We start from the raw sequence: 24,707 nt of genomic DNA, 5'->3' as shown, positions 1-24,707 counted from the left end.
ATGCATATTGCCCAAAAGGTTTTGTTTTTCCTTTTTGTCCAAAAGGTTTTGTTTTTCCTTTTTTCTTACCCCAAAGTATAGCAGGAAAACAGATTTTTGATAAAAACAAAATTAAACTTTAAAAAGACATTAAAAGCACTTAAAAACCTATCCAGCTCATATCCTAGATGAGCCAAAAGCTTCAGTCTGGATAACATTAACAACAACAGGGGAAGACTGTAGTCTGATTAAGAGTGGTTACTCATCTTTATTTTTTTAAAACCCTTAAATTCTGTCTTAATAATAATTCTAAGACAGAAGGGTAAGGGCTAGGCAATTAGGGTTAAGTGACTTGCCCCGGGGTCACAACCTAGGAAGTGTCTAAGTTCAGATTTGAACCAGATCCCCCTGAGTGCAAGCCTGGTTCTTTATCCATTGTGCCAGCTGGCTGCCCCATAACTTTTGTGTTCAGAGGACCAATGCCATCACAGAGTAATATCTGGACTCAAGTGTGAATTGGATTTAAGTGAGACAGAGATGTGCAAAATCACCAGTTTCTCTCTCCAGGATGCTATAGGTAGGTAATACTCCTGGTGATGGCTTCAAGCTCTTTTTAGGGTTGCTCATCCACCTTTGGTGTCTATCTTTCACCCAGCTCCCACCTGTGGCTTTAAGAAGCAGCAGCCTCTCTTCAGGAAAACTGTCTCAGCATATGTGCTAAAGTAAGTTGACAAGCCTGAAACCCATTGTTAGGTTAAGGAGATGTAGGATCCCCCCCCCCACACACACACACAAAGGAGTGGAGTAAGATGAAAGTAGCCATTCTTAAATTCCAGACTTGCCAGCATCTCTCTTGTTTTAGGTGGGCAAAGTTACATTTGGACTATTTGTGAAAAAAGAGATTTTTTTGTGTGTGTGGCAAGTGTCCTTATTATAATTTACAGAACTTACAACTCTGAAAGACTTTGAAGACTATATCAACCTTTTAATTTTAAGAGATGAGGAAAGTGAGGCTCAGAGAGTAGACAAGAGTTAGCCAAGAGGATAGAGATAGCAAATGGCCTAGACAGGAATGGAAACCAGGTCTTTTTAACTAGAAATCACAGTTTATTACTAACACAACATGATGTCTCTCTAAGGAGTTAAAGGCAGGATCAGCCATAACCTAGTTCTAAGAAGCAGCAAATGCCACCTAATGTCCAAAAACATGTTCTAACTACAATATTTTTTCCCTCACCAGATTTGCTCAATGACTTGAAATTCCACAAAGGTTCTGGTCTGGGTTAACAAAAGATCATTTTAAAATGGAAAACTCCCTTAAGCAGAAGCAATAAATCCACTCCTACTAAAAGTCTTCTACAAATTAAGGAGAGGACCTGCTAGCACCATGAAAGTTCTGACGTGTGCACACATGACAGCTAAGAACATTAAGTCTGGTGACAGGTGATGGGTGCCTTCCAAGCATCTCCCTGGCTAAGTGTTGAAAAACTTATCCCCAAAAGGACAGTTAGCAAGAGATGAATTTTTTTTTGACCACAGCCAACTCCTGAAGACTATGTTCTCTAGAATCTATTGGTGGAAGCAATGCTCTGGAAAATGGCATAAAAACCGTACTGCGTACTGCATGATCCCTGAACTGGAATGGAGATGGCAGGGGAGAACAGGGATGGACTTTGGAGCATGGACCACTACTAGGAAGAGCCGGCAGGGTGGGGCTCTATACAGCTAGAAGTGTTCAGGGAGGAGAGGTCTGTAGTGGTACAAAGGACAGAATGCTGGAAATCGTCACTGGAGTCCTCTTAAATTTATGCTCCAGCTTCAATTTCCTCAAAAGGAAAATTAAAATGCTTGCATCGTAAATCCCGATGCTAGGTAAATCCAAGGGGAAAGGGAATTATTGTTACTATTATTCACACTTTGGGCGGGGCCAGAAGGGGTGGACTACGCCCAGGAAGGATTGGGGGGAGGGGGGTAAGAGTGACCCAGGACCACGTGAGTGGGCGTGGAGGGGAGGAAGAAGGCTCTTTCCAGAATCTCCCATGGCAACCTCTCCCCTCCAGCCCAGTCCGTGACCCTTTCGCCCCCGTAGATCTGGTTAACGCCCCCGGGTCTCGCCTTGGGGCTCGGACACAGCACGGGAGCCTCTGCTGCCCACATCCTGCCGACCCCCTGGCCGAAACCTCACTACTCACTAGCTCAGAGTTCCCGAGGAGGGGAGGGAAGGAGCTCCCCCCTCCCCACCCCCGCCCCCAGCTCCGAGGACCCCCTGGCCTCCCTGAATACGCCTACCCGGCAAGAACAATGACCAGGACCCTAGAGACCACTTCCGGCTCTTGTCTAGGAACGCTGGAGGTCGTCTCGTAGATGACTCTCTACGGCCCTTCCTTTGGGGGCGGCCTGTGGGGAAGGGGTGGTAGGGTGGGCGAGCCAATCTGGGCAGAGGGCACCAAACCCAAGCTACACTCTTGCTCACCGAGGGACGGATATCGATTATTCAGTTTCGAATAAAGGATAATATGTTATCTTAGTCATTATCATTTATATTTCAACTATAAATAATATTGATATTTTGTAGTCATCGTGAATTATTCTTTTTACTCATTTATATCCAATTATATTCATTATTTCTTTAGGTATGTATTCATTATTATTTTCATCATTTTTATATTCATTATGAATGGGTATATCCCTTATATTTAATTATATTTGTTACTATTATCCATTCAGCTATAAATAATACAGTCGTTACTCATCATTTTACATTTATCATTATAAATTGGTATATTCTTTATATTCCAATTATATTTGTTATCTTTTCAGCTATAAAATAACCACTTTTATATATTCATCTTTATGAATTATATTTCGTGGTATTCAAATCTACTAATTTTTCTTTTTGCTACAAATAATATAGTCATTTTCATTTTAATATTCATCATCATGATGTATATTCATAATCAGTTATGTACATTTTCATTTAACCCAAAATGTGTTCATTACTTTTGTATATAATAATTAATGTGTAGCACATTATAAATTATACTTATAAATAATATATTCATTATTCATTGTTATTTTTATATTTATCCATATGAAATCATTATGTTGTTCTATTAATATTATTTCCTTTCAAATATAAATAATAGGCATTATTTTCATCATTATTTGTATATTCACCATTATAAATTATTATTATTATTATTTTTAAAACCCTTACCTTCCGTCTTGGAGTCAATACTGTGTATTGGCTCCAAGGCAGAAGAGTGATAAGGGTAGGCAATGGGGGTCAAGTGACTTGCCCAGGGTCACACAGCTAGGAAGTGGCTGAGGCCAGATTTGAACCTAGGACCTCCCGTCTCTAGGCCTGGCTCTCAATCCACTGAGCTACCCAGCTGCCCCCACCATTATAAATTATTATGAATTACATAATATTCAAACATTATGTTCATTTTTCTTTCAACTCTGGGGAATAATAAAAATGTCCCCAAAATTTTAGCGCACTTTAAATCCTGTTGATTATAGCTAACATTTATATGGCACTGGATAATTTTCAAATATTATCTCATTTGGTCTTTACAATAACCCTGGGACGTTGGTGACAATATTATTCTCATTTTACAAACAGGGAAACTGAGATTAAGTGACTTGCCTAAGACCACAAAACTAGTAATAGTCTGAGGCTGGAGTTGAGGTCTTTCTGACTCCAGGTCTAGTGCGCCACCTAGCGGCTCTTACTTTCCTTGTCTTTCATCCAGAATCAAGTTTAAATGCCACCTTTTCTATCAGAACTTTCTGGTACACTTTCCCCCACTTAGTGCCTTACCCTCCAAAGTTGTTACCTTATATTCGATTTGTTGGTGTCTTGAATACATCACGGGACTACATAATTCTAAAATTATTTTTTGTTTTCTGAAATGTTAAAAAAGTGTATTTTGAGAGTAGACTATTATAGACTATAGGGATCTGAGATCCTGTCCTGGTGAGGCTTGAGGGGGCAAGGTAGAACAGAGTCCAATCCCCAACCACTCTGCCCAAAGTTACATAGCTAGTAAATATCAAAACTAGGACCCCAAATCAAACCTTCTGCCTAAAAATACAGCAGTCTAGCTAGGGTTTGTGATCTAGCCTCAAGCTCACCTACACCAGGGTATGTTCTGTGTTATGTAAAAATGTGATGCTGGGAATGGTTTTATTGTGACCGAGAAATCAAAGGGCCAGAGGTCTGCAGGTTTCCTCCCAGTTCAAAACCTGAGACCCTGATCATTGACAAGGACAGGTTTTTAAAGGCAAAAGGAGGAAATAACAGAGTGGGGGGTGAAGACTTGTAGGAATCACTCAACATAAGTCATGGTTAGGCCAAAACACTGTTGACCTGGGCTTCTTTACAGGTCATTCTGGATATAATAATCCCAATCCCCACAAGCATTCTGAGGGCCACTGGCCTCAAAGGCTCCAGCCCTCTAAGAGCTTTCCATGATCTTTGGGTGACCTTCTGGTCTCTGTAGCCTCTTACACGAATTAGTTTGATATAAAGTACATTACAAAATAGATTCACACACTTAGGATTAACATAGTAATTTACTTATGATTAATATGCTAATTTGAAATGTCAATTCAGATAATATCTTGGGACTACATTCTTAATCTGGTTACATACACAGATTCTTGTTTGGGACTACATTCTTTTTTTTTTAACAATATTTTATTTGGTCATTTCAAAACATTAGTCATTGGAGACAAAGATCATTTTCTTTTCCTTCCCCCCCCCCTAACCCCCATAGCCAACGCGCTATTCCACCGAGTTTCACTTGTGTTCTTGATTCAAACCCATTTCCATGTTATTGGTATTTGCATTAGAGTGTTCATTTAGAGTCTCTCCTCTGTCGTGTCCCCTCAACCCCTGTAGTCAAGCAGTTGCTTTTCCTCCGTGTTTTTACTCCCACAGTTTGTCCTCTGCTTGTGGATAGTGTTTTTTTCTCCTAGATCCCTGCAGATTGTTCAGGGACATTGTATTGACACTAATGGAGAATTCCATTACGTTCGATTGTACCACAATGTATCAGTCTCTGTGTACAATGTTTTCCTGGTTCTGCTCCTTTCGCTCTGCATCATTTCCTGGAGGTTGTTCCAGTCTCCATAGAATTCCTCCATTTTATTATTCCTTTTAGCACAATAGTATTCCATCACCAACATATACCACAATTTGTTCAGCCATTCTCCAATTGAAGGGCATCCCCTCATTTTCCAATTTTTGGCCACCACAAAGAGCGCAGCTATGAATATTTTTGTACAAGTCTTTTTCCTTATTATCTCTTTGGGGTACAATGGGACTATATTCTTAACTACAAATCACATACTACAAATACACAAGGGGATTCTTAACTAAGGGGATTCTTAAGCTAATACAAATGAGGGTCTGCTTAATTAAATTTCTTTCTCACGGTTATGAACAAGCATTACAAAGATTATAGTTTGACAGTTTTTTATAGGGAATCCAGGGAGACAGGGGTCTAGAGTTGTGATGGCAAAAATATGGCACGTGTGCCAGAGATAGCATACATAGACCTCTCTGTGGGCATGCAAGCCAAGGACCCAGTGTGCCCATCCCTGCAGAACAGTTTGCCAGAATTCCTAACTATAAAGTTGGAGGGAGGCACAGCTGTGCTGCTCCCCTCTTCTTCTCCCCAGTAGGAGTTAATAAGCAGGCTTGTTCAAGACAGCATCTTTTGTAGGACAATATTGCCCCCCCCCCCCCATTCAACATTCTTAATTACCTTTGGCCTGAGTGGGACAGTCTTTACTATCAGAAGCAACCAGTGTCTTTATTATACAAAGTATTTTTAGGAAAAGGGGAGGTATCTTTTGAGGTTATACTTTTTAAAATATTCAAGGGGGCAGCTGGGTAGCTCAGTGAATTGAGAGCCAGGTCTAGAGATGGTAGGTCATAGGTTCAAATCTGGCCTCACACTTCCTAGCTATATGACCCTAGACAAGTCACTTGTCCTCCATTGCCTAGCCCTTACCACTTTTCTGCCTTGGAATCAATACATAGTAGTGATTCTAAGATGGAAGGTAAGGGTTTAAAAAATAAAATACAAATGTTCAAAACTATAGTCTAATGATTTAGGAGTAAGTTTTATGAACCCGAGTCTAGGCTAATAACCTTTTCAGCTATTCCCCAGTTTCTTTCACAAGCAAACTTGGGCTGCTTTAATTTAGGTTGTCCATCACTGGTCTAGAGACTTGGGTCACTCTTTAAGGTTTACTGAGTAAGTCTTGAAGGTCTTGGCTTAGGGGTAAGTCCTTTCTGATATAAATTTGACCCTTGTGACCAAAAGACCACACAGTGTGTTCTATATTATCTTAAAGTACCTGTGCCTTTCTGCTCAGCTGGAACATTTGTGGCTAACTGGAGGGTTCCCAGTTCCAGGCATATTCCATGAGGTATATTCTAATCAGAACCATTGAGGTTGGGGAGATTTCCCTTGTTTACACCCATTGTTTACTCATTTTCAGTCATGTCTGACTCTTCATAACCCCATTTGGGTTTTCTTGGCAAAGATACTGGGGTAGTTTGCCATTTTTTTCTCCAGATAATTTTACAGATGATGAAACTAAGGCAAACAGGGTTAGGTGACTTGCCCAGAGTCACACAGTGTCACCCATTACATATTTGTAATTCACTTCCTCCCAGTGGTCCTAGAAAAGCATGGGATTTTGTTGTGGGAGACACACCAAAGCTTGCAACAGGGTCTTGCCCCAAGAACAAGAGACAAACTCCATTCAAGTCAGAAGTAAGAAAATAATTTTTTTATTAACTGGTGGAATAGCCTGTGAGCTAATCAGATAGCTTTAGGGCTAATGGATAAGCCCAGGGACTAGTAGAACAGCCTCTCTGGAGCTGATGGAATAGCAGCTCTCCAGGTTGTAAAGATTAACATTTAGGGGATACTGATAGAGGTAGAAATTAGTTTCTCTCTGCAAGGAGTATTATTTTTATGAGGTTTATTAAAGGTCAAGGGTTAAAGAAAATACAAGCAAGAGAAGCACGTGCTAGGTGGGCCATGAGGTCCACCCAAATTTCACTCACATCATGAGATGTGTCTGTTTGCCAGCGAAGCCAGGAAGAGAAGAGACCCCGCAGTGGGTGGAGATCCTTTAAATAATGATTTTGCTCTCAGCCCAGGTGAGAATTCAGTGAGATTTACAAAGCATTTTGGGGAAGTGGAGCAAGGACTTCTGGGGATTGAAGTCCTGGATTCTAGTCCATTTTTACATTCCTCCGTTTGATCCTCTTGGGAAGGACTTATCCCAAAGGATCATAAAAACATAATCAATTTAAAGATTACAACAATTTGAGGATAAGAGGGGAAAAAAACAACAACAACCAATAATTGCTAGACAAATTGACAAAAAGCCAGTTAGGGGGCAGTCCCCTTTGGCATGAAAGTATGCATACAAATAAATGTTCAATCAACCACACCCAAAGTTCAATTTGGATTTCTTTTTTGTGCAGCTTGTGATCTGGAGGCATCTTCATGGTGTCTTCTCCAACAGTTCAGTTTCTGGATTCAGAGAGGTATCATCTTTTTTTACCTAAAATTCTTCTCAAAAGGATTGCAATTTAAATAATGATATTTTTTACATTCCTCTGTTAAGAGGGTGATTGAAAAATACAGGATCACTTAGGGATGCATGGCTGAGGTATGAGGTATGTGAATCAATTGGCAAGAGAAATTAAAAAGACATCAGAAAAATCCAAATTAAAAAAAGATACTGGATGAAAATATAGACTATCAAAGTCTTATGTGTAAAAACTCCAAGTAAAAGAAAAATAAATCTATAACAGGTCCTTGAATCAGGGCCCAATCAAAATGATCTAAGCAATGATGCATTTACCCAGTCAGTAGCCAGGACTACAGAAAGGTACCACACTATATGAAAGGCAGAAAAGGGGACCAGATTATAGGAGCCAAGGTTTTGGGGATACTTGTCTCTGAGTATTTTCAGAGTGAGTGTAGACACAAGGAAAGCCTATGTCTAGCAATGATAAACACAGTAACCTCGAGTCTTTACACTAGGTTCAAAATCTTTGCATTGGCCTAGAAGTGCATCAATCCATCCTGGATTGGGTTTTCTTTGGCTCTGTGCAATGGCTCTTTTGTGTATATCTTGTCCTGGAATCAGACAGAATCATTAAGCAAAGTCCCATAATTTTTTTTAAATAGTGGCATCATTTTTATAGTCTCTAGCTTTTGGGGCATGCACTAGCAAATGAATTTTAAACTTATAGTACTGAAAAGTAAAAAAGTTAAAGAAAATCTTAATGCTGGTGACATGTGCTTCAAATATAAAAAAGGAGAGAAAAATAATAAAAAACCTGAAATAGTATATTGCACATGCAAGAAAATATAATAATAAAAGAGCTTTAAAAATTAAAAAATATAGCTTATAATCATTGACATACTGTGTCAGCTAAGAAAATATAGAATGCAAGGCTTTCTCACCAAAAATGAGATCCATTTCCTCTTCATGTCTGGTCATGCTCCACTGTGAGTATAAGGCAAATGAATTGAGCAAGGTAACATTTTTCATTTTTAAATACTAGTAGTACAAATATGTGGTATCAATATCCCCAAAATTCTCAATAGCCCAATTAATTACAATAGCAAACAAACACATTATCATATTTCATATAAGTTGCTATATAGCATTTTTTAAAACCTATGAATTGGTGGATATTTGTCACAGTTTTGTTTTTTTTTTTAAACCCTTACCTTCCATCTTGGAGTCAATACTGTGTATTGGCTCCAAGGCAGAAGAGTGGTAAGGGCTAAGCAATGGGGGTCAAGTGACTTGCCCAGGGTCACACATTTTGTCACAGTTTTTACAAACGTAGCAAATCTTTCAACCTTGGTAATAAACATATTTTTAAACAAAGTAAAACTCATCTTGGGTTAAGAACATAATCAAGAAATCTATATATCATTCTGGTGGAAGTAAAATAATGAGCTGAAGAGTATAAATAAAGGGGTGCTCCTTTTTTGGAGGCTTTTTAGAGGTACAAATGCCCTGAGATTAACTGCCCCAACTTCCATTCACATATTTAGAAATGCAGGAAGGTTGGGGGTTATAATTGTATTTCACTTCAGCTAGAATTGGCCTTACACCTTGTGGTAGGGGCAGGCAAAAATAACCAGAGATTGTTAAAAAAAAATTACAAAAATCATGTTTAAAAAACCCTTAAAATCATTTGAGATATTTAGCACATTAAATTTTCCAAAGGTTGTTATAGCAGTTGTAACCAGTTCTGAAGTCCATCTATCCTCTATGTGACAACTTAAAAAGGCAAAAATAGAAAAAAAGCTGTTTTTTCATAATGGGCTTAATTACAATGATATTTGTTCAATAGTTATAGGGGGAAAGCAACAGAATATAACAGTAGTCAAAACTCAGTACATTAAAATGAACAGTATAACAGAATAATATTGAATCCAGTAATATATGAACTTAAAATCACAAAGTTATATCTTAAACAAAACAATCAGGGAAATGCAATAGAAATACAGAGATTTTGTAAATAAACCATTGGAGTCTGAAATGCCTTAAAATATATAACCTCCAGTCTTTTGTTTTTTTTTTGTTTTTGTTGTTTGTTTTTAATTATCCATTTAGATGCCTATTGTCCAAAGGCAAATTGATAAGGGGTAAGCAATGAGGTCCAAGCGATCTGCTCAGGGTCACACGGCCATGAACTTTAACTGAGAACCTCCCATCTCTAGGCCTGGCTCTCAGTTCACTGAGCTGCAGAGTTTTTTCCCCAAAGTTAGCTAAATGGTTGTAGGGAGCTAAATATTTCCCCTGACACACAGGTGATGTCAATAAAAGGATCAATGCAATTAAAAGACATCCTTGTAAAATAGCCATGTTTTTAAGTTCCTGCTTGAAAAAAAAACTTTCTTCTTTCCCTCTTGTCTCTCTCCCTCCTGTACACTCTGATCTGCCCACATGGAGCCCAATCCGCCCACATGGAGCCAATACCCCCGTTTGTTACCAGCTGGTAGAAATGAGTCTTGAGCGATGAGTGATCTGCTCCAAGGCTAGAGTTTGTTGGGCAGGCAGGTCACTAGGTGATTGCAATCTAGGTTGAATCGGGTGGGCCAGGTGAGTGAGAGAGAACACCGGGGTGGGCAGGTGAGCTGCAATCGGGTCAAACAGCAAACAGGTCCGGAGCGGGGGATGCAGGCAGGAACAAACGAAGGCAGGGAGAAGTGGCTGAGCCAGTGGGAGAGAAGGGCTCAAGAAAGTCTGAAGCGGATGGCTGCTGGCAGGAGCTAATCAAGATGGTTTTCTAAAAAAGCATCTTGGAGAAACGTGGCTTAAAATTTTTTCTAGGCATTAAAGGCTGAACTTAAGATCAGTAAAGAAAAGAATCAGAAGATTGAGAGTATTTTGTTTTCCCGATGTAGTAAGCCAAACTGTAAAGATTAAAATTTAGGGGATACTGATAGAGGTAGAAATTAGTTTCTCTCTGCAAGGAGTGTTATTTTTATGAGGTTTATGAAAGGTCGAGGGTTAAAGAAAATACAAGCAAGGTGCTAGGTGGGCCATGAGGCCCACCCAAATTTCACCCCATCATGAGATGCATCTGTTTGCCAGTGGAGCCAGGAAGAGAAGAGACCCCACTGTGGGGGGAGACCCTTTAAATAATGATTTTTCTCTCAGCCCAGGTGAGAATTCAGTGAGATTACAAAGCATTTTGGGGAAGTAGAGCAAGGACTTCTGGGGATTGAAGTCCTGGATTCGAGTCCATTTTTACAAGGTGTGGAGCTCCAAGTATGGAGGGGCAGCTCTGCCCCTTGGATCAGGGTTGGCATATTTATTACGGTCTGGGGACTAGTCATCTCTCATTCCAGAAAAGTCTTCACCTTACCCAAAAAAACTGGAAAATGGGCATGGCCAAATTCAGGTGGAGGTGTGTTTTTGGGTTTGGGGGAATAAGACACATGCACAGATTTGGGGGATTCTTCAGGAATGCCATAACCCCTAGTGAACAGGTTCCATGTTCCCCAGTTGTCCACCTTGTTATCATTTGTCACTGTGAGAGAAGTTTCACTGCCTTTCTAGAATGAGAACATGGAGAAGGGGATATAGTACAGTCCTAATAGTTCACAATTAAGGTAAAGAATAATATGAGTAATTAATAAAAAAGAGCAGCACAGAGCTGATGCTCAGCATAGAACATTAAAGATCCAGTACAGGTGATGTTACAGAATGAGTAACTGATCAATCTGTGATTCATGCTTGACTAATACTGAAACTACAGATTTTGCAGCTGATGTCTAACTAGTGCTAACTAGTGAGGAATGCAAGATTTCAGAGTATGAGGGTCCCATTCCTATTACTACCTCTCACTGCTTGCTGCCAGCCCCCATCAAGAGAGAGAGAGCTAACTTGAGTTACTACTTAGATAGCAGTATTGAAGATATTTTTAAGGGGTGTGTGTGTGTGTGTGTGTGTGTGTGTGTGTGTGTGTGTGTGTGTGTGTGTGTGAAGCAGCCTTAGGGAAAACAGGATATTTATCTTTAACTATCTGAAGGTTTCCATAGGAAGGATGGAAACATTCTACTCCCTTTTGGGGAGACCTTAGATATGAATCAAAGCTAAAGTTTTAAGTAATTGTCTCCCGGACCCTGGAATGTGAAGAGCCATTGAGTTCCAGAAAGTAGTTGATTCCTCCTTACCCTAGAGGTCAGAGCTTCAGTCCTGTACAAGGTCTGGGCATGCATGGATATGGAGCTGAGGGCCTCCTTAGAGAAGGCAAGCACTTCAGCCTCCCTGGGTCCTTCTGGTTGTAAATAGTTACATATTTATTTCTGTCTATCTAGTAATGCTGCCATAGCTTCTTGATATACACACACACAATGGGCACTTGTTTTACCTTGTGTTTTAGTAAATGTTTAGATGCTAAAGAGAGCTATCTCTGTAGTGGGTGCAGAGTGGAAGAGGCTCAAAGAGGTCAGGATCCTGTACCTTTTAGATTAGTGAGAGAACACCACGAAGTGCTTATGTAGCACTTGCCTAAAATCAATCATTTAGGATTCTAAAAGACCTTACTGACTGATTCTCAACAAGAGGAGTGTTATAGGCCTCTGACTGCATCATTGCCAAAGGTTAAGGAAAACAGTGCCAATACATGGAAGTACCAAGAAGCTAATCATCCTACACTTCCAATTATCTATGCCGACACTTTTTAAGACAAGAGTTCTTAACTTGAAGTCTATGAATGTCCTTTTTTGGGTTTTTTAATATTTTGATAATTGTATTTCAATACAACTGCCTTATTTTATGATCTCATGTATTTTATTTTACACACTTAAAACGACACTGAGAAAGGGTCCAAAGATGTCACCACAATGCACAATGACATCAAAAGATGAACATCCCTCTTCTAAGAGATAGGCCTAGGGAAGCTGGCCACTCACTACATATGTATGGTTTCAGGAGGAGCTGGAGTGATACTATTTCCTGTTTCTCCTAGGTCTCTGCTGGGTGCCTTTGTCTGTTCCTTCCTTGCAAAGTCACATCACATAACTCCAGCTTCTCTTTAATTTGAACAGATTTCTCTTAATTTCTTCATATGGAAGAAGACTATTCCATTCCCAATTCGAAGTTTGTGTGGTCATCCCTCCCCTACTGCTGGGCAAGAACATGTCTCCGGCTTTTCTGATGTTAAAATCACGCTGGTTGCTTTAAAGGATCTGGTTTAACATCTGGTCCTACCCCATGTATGTCAAATACGAGGAAACTAAAGCTCAGGGGAGACTGCCTAGTCTAGTAAGGGACAGAGTGAGTAAGAACTACGGGCTTCTGACCCTTCCAAACTCGCTTCCTTCCTTTCCCTTCACATCCCGAAAGCGAACGAGATGGCGACACCTCCCGGGCTCCTAGAGCGCAGCCGGAAACTGCCGTAGCGCCAGAGGATGACCGGCACCCACTTCCGGTCAGCCATTGTTCCCTTTATCCTCCCGTGAATGGAGGGGGTCTTCTATCCTGTGCCCTGCCCTTTTCTTTCCCTCTCCGTCGAGACCCTGGAGGTCGTTCAATCGCTGTTCCTTGTAAGTGTGGTCCGGGGTCCCAGGATAGACGGGAGGCAGCGGTGAAGGGGTAGTCCGCGGCCTGTGCGGTTTGCCCTTCCTGGCCTCTAGGGGGCGAACGGCGCCGCTCCCTCCTTTCCTCCTCATCCCCAGCTAAAATGGGGTGGGGCGGAGCTGAGGGAGGGTTGGGGAGGAGCCGTCGCAGGCGCTTCTGGGAGGGAGCAGTTTTCTAGACACCCCCCCCCCCCCCCCCGTCCCATTCTTTACTTCCTTGGAAACTTTGTTTGGAAGTGGTTTCAGGCTGGTTCCAGAGGACTGGACTTTCCCCTTCTGCTCTGTTCTCATTCGTTTTCCACTCTCTGGGAATCCCAGAAACTGACATTGTTCTGTTCCCTTTGTTGAAAATTGGGGCATTTGCTCTTCTCCAATTTCGTTATCTCATCCTCTGGGATCTTTCAATGACGAAGCAATCACAATGACTAAGTTTTTTGTTTGTTTGTTTGTTTGTTTTTGTCTTTAAGCTTTGTATTTTCAATAAACAAATCTATCATCTCTGCAACCCCCAATGAAGAAAAGAAAAACAAAACCTACAGTTAAGCAAAAACATTGGTAACACTCTTTCAGAGCCCAGGTAACTTGAATCCATCTCCATCTCAGGCTAGGTCCTTTCTTCTCTTGGGTATCAACTCCTCCTTAGCCGTTTTCCCTTTTTTCACTTCCAGGATAAAAGTCGTTCTCCTTGTCCGAAGAAAATAGAAGCAAAATCATAACTGAGTAACTGTCTTTTCTCTATTTTCAGTTATTATGATTTCATCCACCTTAAGAAATGGTCTTAACTCTTCCTTAATAATTTTTCTGCTTAAATAGCTAAAAACTCTGTTTTCCTTACTTTTCTGCATCAACATCAGTTTATTCTGAACTTCAGAATCCTTAACAGCTTCTTTATCAGACACATTCCACACTTTTATTTTTGCTCTATTACTTGTCCTTACTTCTCCAGCTTCTCTGTTTAGCTTCCGAAAATCTAAGTTGGTTGGTGAATTACATGTTTAGACACATTGATCTCTTTAGGTAATTCCTGTTTTTCTTTTCTTTTTTTAACCTTTCTGTGTTACAATCAATTCTAAGTATGGATTCTAAGGCAGAAGAGCTATAAGGGGTAGGTAATTAGAGTTAAGTGACTTGCCTAGGATCTGAAAAAAAGAAGGAAGGGGCTTTTCCTTCTTTTTTAAATGGAGAGGATGTTGAAAGGTTTGTCTCACTAGAAAGATGTAAGCTCTTGTGAAACTGTCAAAGGGAAATATGAATGCTGAGGTGTAAGCTGAAGGATGAAGGGAAAGATGGCAAGATCTCTCCCTCCTTGGGGTTAGCTGGCACCAGAGCTTGAGGCAACCTTAGAGAGACAGAAAGAAACTTTTCTATCTCTCTTTCCATAGGATATTTTTACAAACTATATCCCTGAAGTCCTAATGTGGGCATAGCTTTGGGGAAAGATCTTTATATCCCAGACAGCTGTTTCAGAACGAAAGGTGTGTAGTCAAGCTCTCTTTTATGAGGGGTTGTGGCAGACCAGGTCTAGTTTGCCACAGATGGGACAGGATTCATCCTTTGAATTCTGTACCCTATCACTCAACTCCCCTTTGTCCTTGAAAATAGGTCAAACCCAGATCTGAATTAAACTAAAATTTATTTTGAAAAAGGGAAAGGAAAGTATTGATGGGAAAAGGATACCTTGATAAGCTAAACCCCACAACAGCCAGATCTAGAGGTTAGAGTCCAAGTTGCAAAGGACTCTGCCTCCTTTCCAGCTGTCAGTCTTTATTTCTAATCTAATATCTCTAATCTCTAAGTCCAAGTCAAATCCAGAGAGGGCAAAGGGAAACCTAGAAAGAAGTAGGACGGTTGGCTCAGATGAGAGTCCAAACCAAACTCCTTCTGAGTCAAGGGTTGAAGGATGGAGGAAAAGTAGTAGAAAATTCCTTGATGGAAGCAGGTTCCCAGATAGGTGGGGAAATCTGACTCTTCTCCCTCTCATAGCTTTGGACCCCCTCAGCCACCCAGGAAAAGTCCTCCTATTTCCCTTCCAGAGCTGGAAGACCTGGAAGACCTAGGGCTGTCCATAATTCTCCTCAGCTCACCATTCTCTACCCACCAACCTTTGCTGTCTCTCAACTGCCACCAAGATACTTGTTCTTCAAACATGCAGGATTCTGTCCAGGTCCCCTTGCCATTCTTACAGATCACATAGCTGGGAAGTATCTGAGGCCAGATATGAACCCAGGTCCTCTCAGCTATACACCTGGCACTCTTCCATTGTGCTATCCCAACTCCTTCAACGCCTGTTTTTATTCCTTGACATTGTTTCTCATATCTTCAGAATTTCATTCTCAAGAATTTTGCCTTCCTTCTGAAAAGACTTCCCTGATAGAATTTTAAGCCATGAAATTTTGCATAATCTTATTCTAAACCTTTTGAAACCTTTTGTCCCCATATTTAGGTAGGCATTCATGTCATACTATACCTATCTTTTCTTACCTCTATCACAAACTTGGAGGGAGTCAAATCCAATCAGGAACCATTCCCTGTCCTCTTAGGAAGTTGCCAGTGAGCATGCCTGGTCTCAGAGAAAGAGATACATTTATCAAATTGAACTCCCATACTCAAAAATGATATATTGCATAAAAATCTGTTATATGACTCTGTAATAATTAAGTGAAGACAGTGGAGACACTTAATAATGTTAAAAGAAAGATTTGCTTTTGCAAAGCAAAATGAATTACCTCCTGGCAAATAAACATTTTCTTTGTAGCATGACTGCCCTTTCGTAAGGAATGAGTGTTGTGGGAGCCAGACAAGCTTAATAGAGAACTGTCTTTAAGCCAGGAAAACTGAGATCCTATCCTTTCTCTGACCTTTCCTGCCACCTTTTCCTGAGGGTTGGTCACATAATTTTTCCACATCTCAGTTTTCTCATATGTAAAATGAGAGAGTTAAACTAAATAATGTTTTAAGGTCTTTACCAGTTTTAAATCCATGATCTTATGAGAAATATTATTTTCCTTCCAATGAGGATGACTTTGTTAGCCTGGACCTGCACTCTCTAATACTCGATTATTTCTCAACATTAACAGTGATTTCTGATATCTCACCCCAGACCTGAGACATTCAAGACAAAGTTCTGAGAGTAGACTTTGGCTGATTGAATTTTAGCCGCATCCAGATTCTGGTGAGAGGCTGTGATGACAGGAGAGGTAAGGAAAGCCATATGTCTAGCTCCTCAGCTCTTGGGTGCCCAAGAGAAGAGGGACAATGCTTGGGGACCAGGATCAAGCCTGCAACAGGACAGCCAGCTCAGCTGTGAAGTCTTTAGGCAACACTTTCGGCAGCTGTGTTACCATGAGACCTCTGGGCCACAGGAGGCCCTGGGCCAACTGCGTGACCTTTGCGGACGGTGGTTGAGGCCAGACATGAATACAAAGATGCAGATCCTGGAGCTGCTGGTGCTAGAGCAGTTCATCACCATTCTGCCTGGGGAAATCCGTGCCTGGGTGCAGCTACATCGTCCAGAAAGCGGAGAAGAGGCTGTAGCTATGGTGGAGGATTTCCAGAAACAACTTGATGGGTCAGGACAGAAGGTGAGAAGTAGAATCATTCAGAGCAGAATTGGAGCATATTCTAGAACTACTTTCTTAGCAGATGGAACTGACTTAAAGATGGGCCCTCAGTAACCATAGCTTGAAGACATTTTGCCTTCAGGATTTCTGGACAACCTGCATACCTTAGTCATAAAACCTGTATTTAGATGCCAGCCCTATCACTTAGTAGGGTGTCCTTGAATGGGCTACAACCTCATTTTCCTCTCATTTATCTACCCATCTATCTATATATGTCTATTTGTTATTTTTAAATTTATTTTAACCTTTAATAATTACATTTTAAAACATTTATTGTTAATTATTTTTTAAAAATTTATTTTCAATTCCACCATTCCCCCACCCACTGAAAAGACAAGAAACACAATACCCATTATACATATGAAGTCATGCAATATTTCTACCTTAGCCATTTCTTCTCATTTTTATTTCACTATTTAAACTCTTTTTTTTTTAATTCTTACCTTCCGTCTGTTTATTGATTCCAAGAGTGGTAAGAGCTAGGCAATGGGGGTCAAGTGACTTGCCCAGGGTTACACAGTTAGGAAGTGTCTTAAGTCCGATTTGAACCTAGGACCTCTGATCTCTAGGCCTGGCTCTCAATCCACTGAGTTACCCAGCTGCTCCCAATTTAAACTCTTAACTTCTGTCTTAGTATAATTTTTTTTAAACCCTTACCTTCTGTCTTAGGATCAATACTGTGTATTGGTTCTAAAGTAGAAGAGCATAAGGGCTAGGCAATGGGGGTAAGGTGACTTGCTCAGGGTCACACAGCTGGGAAGTGTCTGAGGCCAGATTTGAACCCAGGTCCTCTAGACTCCAGGCCTTGTGCTCTATCCACTGTACTACCTAACTGCCTTTTCCTCTCATTTTTAAAATGAGGATAGTCATTCCTTTATTACCCATTTTATGCCACTGATGTAATGATTAAAGTTTTAACTGTAAATTTTTCATAATATGAGCAATTGTTATGCATAGGAAGCAATTCTTGTAGAAGCTGAGATCTCACAGCTACAGAGGTATCCACTGAACATCGTAAATTACTTTATGAAGCATCATATAGCCAGCTAGCTTAGATGTGCTCTTTTCTAAAGCAAGAGACTTCACAGTCTGTCCAAAAATTGATGAATTTTCTTCTACTCCACACAGGTCTTGACAATAGATAGTATTACCATCTTACACTTGTATAGGAATTTATTTTTACTGAAGACAGTATGTCATTTTGGAAAGAGTTGTGATGTAGCAGCCAGAAAAGTGTAAATCAGTTTTGGGCTTGGTTAAGTGAGGCCTAGCCTTCAGGAATAGAGAGCTGTTAGTCTACTGGCTTCTGGCCTCCATCAGACTTCATCTGAACTCAAGTTCAAGTTCGAACAGTTTAAGAAGCTTGTTGATAATCTGGGGAGTTTCCAGAGGAGGGCCTAGAAGGCCTTTCTAGTTAGTCCCCAGGAGCAGAGGGCCCAAGAGGGATAAAGTGGTCCAGGGCAGACCTGTGTCTTAGGAAAATCAGTTGGAGGCATTGGAGAAGGTTAGCCTGAAAAAGAATCAAGATTTTCAAATCTATCCCCTGTGTGACCATGGGCAAGTCACTTTTTGTTTCCTCATCTGTAAAATCAGGAAGTTAGGGCGATTAAGTAGAACAGTGGATAGACCCCCCAGGCCTGGAGTCACAAGACCTGAGTTCAAATGTGACTAAAGACCCTTCCTAGTTGTTTAACCTTGAGCAAATCACTTCACCTTTGCTTTAGTTTCTTCATTTGTAAAATGGGGATAATTATAGCACCTCCTTTCTAGGGTTGTTGTAAGGATCAAATGAGATGATCATTGTAAAGTGCTTAGTACAGTGTCTGGCATATAAGTGCTATATAATTGTTAGCTATTATTATTATTATTATTATTAATTGTCTCTTCCATCCCCTTATCTGTGATCTTAGGATATTAGAGCTGTCTTTGGGTAGTTGAATAGCCGAGGTAGAGAAGGGATCAGACTTATTCTGTCTAGTCCCAAAGAGTAGAACCAAGGACAATAGGGGGAAATTGCAAAGAGACAATTTAGACTTGATGTTAGGAAAAATCTCCTAGAAGTTAGCTGTCTAAAAATGGAATAGAGACAGAAGCTAGATCATCATTTGCTGGTTATGTTCTCATTGGGATTCTTTTCATGTATGCTTTGAGTGAGATTATCACCAAGGCCCCTTCCAGTTCTCAAATTTTGTGATATGGGTAATTAATGTGAAGATAATTACTAAGGAATTATCCATATTTTTTAGATAAAGAAATTAAGGCTCAAAGAGATTAAGTGAATGTAAGAGGGGAAATGTGAAAGTAAGTCTTCCAGACTAAAAAACAATGCTCTGTCCACAGGGCCACATTGCTGAAAGCAAGATATTTTGACTACCACTCAAGATATTTTTCTATTATAGAAAATCAGTATATAGTATATTCCTAACTCAACAAAGATTTGGGTTTTTTTTCTATTTTAAAAATTGCCTTAATTTATTTTTCTCCAATTACATGTAAAAATAATTTCCAACATTTCTCAAAGAATTTTGAGACTCAAATTCACTCCTCCTTCCTTCTCCTAACCCTACTGAGATGGCAAACAAAATAAATTTTACCTGTGCCATCATGTAAAACATTTTTCCATAGTAATCCTTTTATGGAAGGAAACTCAAATAGAAAAAAAAAGTTAAGAAAGTGAAAAAACTTTGCTTTAGTCTGGATTCAGATCCTTTTCTCTGGCAGCATATGGCATTTTTTTATCACGAGTCCTTTGGGATAGTTTTGGATCATTGTATTGCTGAGAATACATAAGTAATCCCTGTCACTGTGTCCGGTGTTCTCTTGGTTCTGCTTATTTCATTCTGCTTCAGTTCCTGTAAGTCTTTCTGAGCTCCTCCTGTTCGTCATCTCTTAGAGCATAATGGTATTCCATTATAATCATATACTATAACTTATTCAGCCATTCCCTACTTTCCAGTTCTTTACCACTCCTCCAAAGAAAAAGCTGCTTTAAATAGTTTTGTACATATGAGCCCTTTCCCTTTTTTTTTAAAATCTCTTTGGGATACAAACCTAGTAATGGTATTGCTGAGTCAAAGGATATGAACTATTTTATAGCTTTTTTGGGCATAGGTCCAAATTGCTTTCATGAATGATTGAATTATTCACAACAGTGCATTTGTGTCTCAACTTTCTCACATCCCTCCAAATTTTATAATTTTCCTTTTCTGTCATAATAGTCAACCTAATAGATGTGGAGTGGTACCCCAGAGTTGTTTTAATTTGAATTTCTCTAATTAATAGTGATTTAGAGCATTTTTTGAATGGCTATAGAGAGCTTTAATTACTTTGTCTGAAAACTTCCTGTTCATATGCTTTGACCATTTATCAATTGGGGAATGATTTGTATTCTTATGTATTCAACTCATTTATCTATAAAGATTTGTTAAAACATTAAGAATTAAAAAAAAATATATTTCTTAATTGTTTAAATATAGTGAGTTTAATTTAGAACTATGGAAATGTCCCATCCTCCCTCCCTCTTTTTTGTCAGGAACATATACTTCCCATTTGTTATTTGCAGAATTTTTACATGTGGTTGTTGTTTAGTCATTTCAGTAGTGTCCAACCCTTTGTGACCCTATTTGGAGTTTTCTTGGCAAAGATACTAGAGTAGTTTGCCATTTCCTCTCAAGCTCATGATGAGAGAACTGAGGCAAATAGGATTAAGTGACTTGCCCAGGATCACACATCCAAGAAGTGCCTGAGGCCAGTTTTGAACTCCATAAAATGAGTCCTTCTGACTCCAGACTGGCCATTCTCTGTACTGCATCACCAGACTTATACAATAATGTTAAGTGGAGCAAGGCTCCAAGCAGTAATTAGATCCAGAGAACAGGGAAAAAGATAGAGAAAGGTATTTACTTTGTGTTTGAGTTTGCAGTATGTATGTGTTAGAGAAGAGACAAGATATACAGACATACATGGGTGCATGTAATAATGAAGTTTGATGAATTCAGAGCTGGTAAAATGTCAGGTCTCAGAGTAGTGAACTGGGGCAGCTGGGTGGCTCAGTGGATTGAGAGCCAGGCCTACAGATGGGAGATCCTGGGTTCAAATCTGGCCTCAGACACTTCCCAGCTGTGTGACCCTGGGCAAGTCACTTGACCCCCATTGCCTAGCTCTTACCACTCTTCTGCCTTGGAGCCAATACACAGTATTGATTCCAAGATGGAAGGTCAGGGTTTAAAAAATATATATATTGGATGTAAACAAAAAGCTTATTGCAAACCTGACTCTACCATTGATTTTGTTCAATACTCAGTGGTTACCTCAGTTTACCAATTTGAGATTTTGTTCAATACTCAGTGGTTACCTTAGTTTACCAATTTGTTCTATGAACTGAAATTTATAACTGATGAGTACTATGCTAAAGATACAGTATTTCAATGATCCTTTAAATCAGAATTCTTTTGGTTACCAATTAGCAATTGAAGTGATACCAAGGGAATGTTTGTTTGACTTATGATGGTAAAAGCAAGTCAGAGAAGGTGAAGAGGTATGTTGGGTTTGAATTTGGAAGAAAGAGGGACTTTGATCTAAAGTCCATAAAGGTCAGAATCATCATAGCCAAAGGTCAGACAGACAGGTAGATATATATAAAGTTCATTCATTCGAAGGTAGCTGGAGTCAGGAAGACCTGAGTTCAAATCCCAACTCAGACACTAACCAGTTGTGTGGCTCTCAGCAAATCATTCTGTCTTTCTGTTTCTTCTTTTGTAAAGTGGGATGATAGCACCCTCTACCTCACAAAGGTTGTTATGAAGACAAAATGAGGTAATGTTTGTAAAGTGCTTCGTGAACCTATGCTATATCACTGTTAGTTATTGTTATTATTATTATTGTCATATTAAAACTGGTTGAAATAAAAACCGCTTTTGATGGGTGGTTTCATACATAAGAGAGGCACTTAAAAATATTTGTTGTTGTACTTTGAATTAAATTACAGTGTCAAGTGGAGACTAGGTTGTAGTTGCCTGATACCAAAGATTCAGTCTGTGGGTCCAGTAGAGAGGAAAGGCCATGGTCAGATCTATCTCACTAGGTTCCAGTAGAATGATAAAAGCTCATTTATTTAGCACATAATGAAATGTATTTGTTCATTTTATCTTCTGACATTCCTTGACTTAGGCCTGAGATCTCCCTACCCATTCAGGGATCTGTCAGGAGTCCAGCTGCCAGACTGTCCTGGCTGAATAATTCTACATGAACCTGAGCTTCTCCTGTGTGTTATCTCTTCCACACTCATTTAGAATGTCCACAAGCAAATATACCACACACTCCTCCCTCCTCCCTGATGATGGAAATCATGAGAGAGGAGTTGAACCCTGAAATAATACTTAGAACATCAAGCATTTGTTGTTTCAGGATTTGGTGACATTTGAGGGTGTGTCAGCGGACTTTACCGAGAAGGAATGGAAGGGCTCAGCACCTGCTCAGAGGGCCTTCTTTCGAGATTTGATGCTGGAGAATTATCGGGATGTTGTATCACTGGGTAATGATTCTAGTGACCCATTAAAACATTTTTATTTGGAAGCTCTTTCTATTGCTTCATGCTCTTAAAGGCCTTCATTTTCAAGATTTTCCAGCTCCAGAGAGAAATAGTATCTCAGGAAATTATTTCTTAAAATCTATCTGTATGTAAAAGTTTATTGGTCCTTTGTAAGCTTTACTTTATACATAAAAGGTCTGACATTTTCTACCTGTCTCCCTTCCTAAAGACCTCATTAGGGGACCCATTCTCAGCTTTTCTAAGTTAAGTATTTGTCCCTATAATCCCTAAATAATTTTTCCTGCCTAAATAAAAAAAGAGAGAATAAAAAAGCTAATTTTGAATCTGGTTCTAAACCATTAGATTCTGCCTCACTCTCCTTGGTTCCCAAGCCCCCTGTCTGGGGAGATATACCTCTCTTGCTTTCTCTAGGCATTTGATTGCTATCCCTATATATGTGCCTTCTAAGTATAGGACTTAAATGGATATCTTGGATAGTCCTCTGTAATTCCAATCACCATTCAATTCCATTTTGTTTTCCACAAGCAGGGTTTCCATTTTCTAAACCTACAGGAATCTCTTGGAGAGAGGAAGAACCATGGAACCTAAATCATCAAGGACCGCTGGACTTGGAAGATAGGAAAAGCACCTGTACAGGTAAGTGAGGGAGGACTCTCCTATTCTTACTCCTTTATATCTTCACATTTATTTCGTTAAATAGTTTTTATTTGTTTTGACCAGATGTGATTTTATTGATATAAAGAACTCCCAATTAGGAAAATTTCTACTAATACAGATTAGTACCTTTTTTGCTCAAAGTCTTAAAGAGTTGGCTGTGGCACCTAGAGATTATGTCTTGTCTAAGCCTACATGACCAGTAAGTGTCAGAAGTAAGACTTGAAGCCACATCTTATTGACTTCCAAAACTAGCTCTCTACATCCACAGTGCCTTGCTACCTCTCATGGATTTAACCCAGCAACACAGATAAATAAATATACAGAAACTTGGGCATAAAAAATTAGCACTTAACAAAGTATAATCGAATGAATTAACAATTAGAAAATGTATCTGTTTGGTGTCCCTTTGAAGTCCATCTCAAATTCAGATATTTTTGGCTGTGTGTGTATGTACATCAGACACACATAATGAGATCTTTGCATAGTAGATAGAGCTGACTTTGGAGGAAAGGAAGATCTGGTTCAGTTGCCTTCAGGGTTAAGTCTGAGTATAAAGTCATATGAGAAGCATCGTGCCATCAGAGATAGAGAACCTGTCTCAAAGTCAGTAGGGCCCAAGTTGAAGGCCCTCTTTTGATACCTCCCAGCTGTGTGGCCTCAGGAAGAGACACAACCCCTCTGTAGAAATGGGGAATAATAGCACCAGGTGAGAGGTAGATGTGAGAGTCAAATGAGATATTTGAAAAGTGCTGAGCATAATTCCTGGCACATAGTAAGCACTATATTATTGCTAGCTATCATCATCATCATTATTATTTATTATTATAATCATCATGTGAGCAAAATGTTTGATGGAAATATTTTTCCCCTTGTTGAACAAATTAGTCTAGTTGCATTGATTTTGTTCATGGACAAAGTTTTTGATCCTAATGCTTTTCACTTTCATCATGTTGTCTCTGCCTAATCCCTATAATTTTCTCTCTCCCTCTATTATTGACTCTATACCTATTGCTGGTATTCCTATTGTAACCTCCTGTAGTTACATCTTAAAATTCTCGTGGGTGGACATCTGAGAAGGAGATTGGAAACTGAGGGAAAATGGATAGAGGAGAGAAAGAGAGAGACACAGGAATAAAGACTCAGAGACAAGGAGTTAAAAAATATGGGCTACATCTTGCCGTGCCCCTCTGATGGAATTGGGAGAGGGCTCTACAGGTGCCCTCAAACTTTTATTGGAAAGTTTAGGAATGTGGTTTGGGAGGTAACTAATGAACATTGACATGGCATAGGTTTTAACATTGGTTGAATCACATAATCAAAGAGGAGGAGGCTAATCAAGCTTGTGACTTGGTAAGGAATGTGGTCTAACAATGTGTAAGCTAAGACCCTGTGGCAAATAATGTCCTGCTCAGAAATTCTTTTGACCTTTGGTCTGAAGATATGGAAATACAATAATCAATAATTAACATGACCATGAGTGTGGTATATGAACACATAAGATACAATATCAATATACCAATAATACTTTCAAGATGCTAATATGCCTGGTCTGCTATATATCCCCCTTTTTGTTTAAAAATTAAGATGAGATTGTATAATAGTTAAAAGAAATTATAAACTAAACAAAAACAACAAAAATAATAATAATGAGAATAGCAAAAAAAACCATTAAAAATTAATTCCAAAGCAAATAACAAAATTAAATTTAAAAGTTTATGTAAGACCAATAATAAAAATTAAAATGACCTT

The 24,707-nt window shown here is 39.5% G+C and overlaps 1 protein-coding gene and 1 pseudogene across 8 annotated transcripts in view; one reads left to right on the top strand and one right to left on the bottom strand.

Annotated features, from left to right (window-relative positions):
- Positions 1-24,707, bottom strand: part of LOC103093225 (zinc finger protein 420-like) — a 136,096-nt pseudogene that overhangs the window by 9,625 nt on the left and 101,764 nt on the right.
- The window catches only part of LOC100618319 (zinc finger protein with KRAB and SCAN domains 7), a 29,440-nt gene continuing 17,311 nt past the window's right edge, over positions 12,579-24,707 (top strand). Inside the window, exons 1-5 of one of the 8 annotated variants that reach the window (XM_016424348.2) lie at positions 12,579-13,097; positions 13,598-13,707; positions 16,208-16,711; positions 22,157-22,283; positions 22,827-22,937. In XM_016424348.2, coding sequence (XP_016279834.1) covers positions 16,316-16,711; positions 22,157-22,283; positions 22,827-22,937 — 634 coding nt within the window. In that variant the 5' untranslated portion in view covers positions 12,579-13,097; positions 13,598-13,707; positions 16,208-16,315. Of the gene's footprint in view, positions 13,098-13,332; positions 13,708-15,757; positions 16,712-22,156; positions 22,284-22,826; positions 22,938-24,707 lie in introns of those variants that run through there. The other 7 variants (XM_007499777.3, XM_007499776.3, XM_007499779.3 and 4 more) reach the window with 7 other exon arrangements.

The sequence above is a fragment of the Monodelphis domestica genome, chromosome 7 (genome assembly GCF_027887165.1).
Source record: "Monodelphis domestica isolate mMonDom1 chromosome 7, mMonDom1.pri, whole genome shotgun sequence".
In the NCBI taxonomy this organism is placed as follows: domain Eukaryota; kingdom Metazoa; phylum Chordata; class Mammalia; order Didelphimorphia; family Didelphidae; genus Monodelphis; species Monodelphis domestica.
Note: the sequence above shows the minus strand (reverse complement) of the source record. Positions and strands in the feature narration are given on the sequence as shown.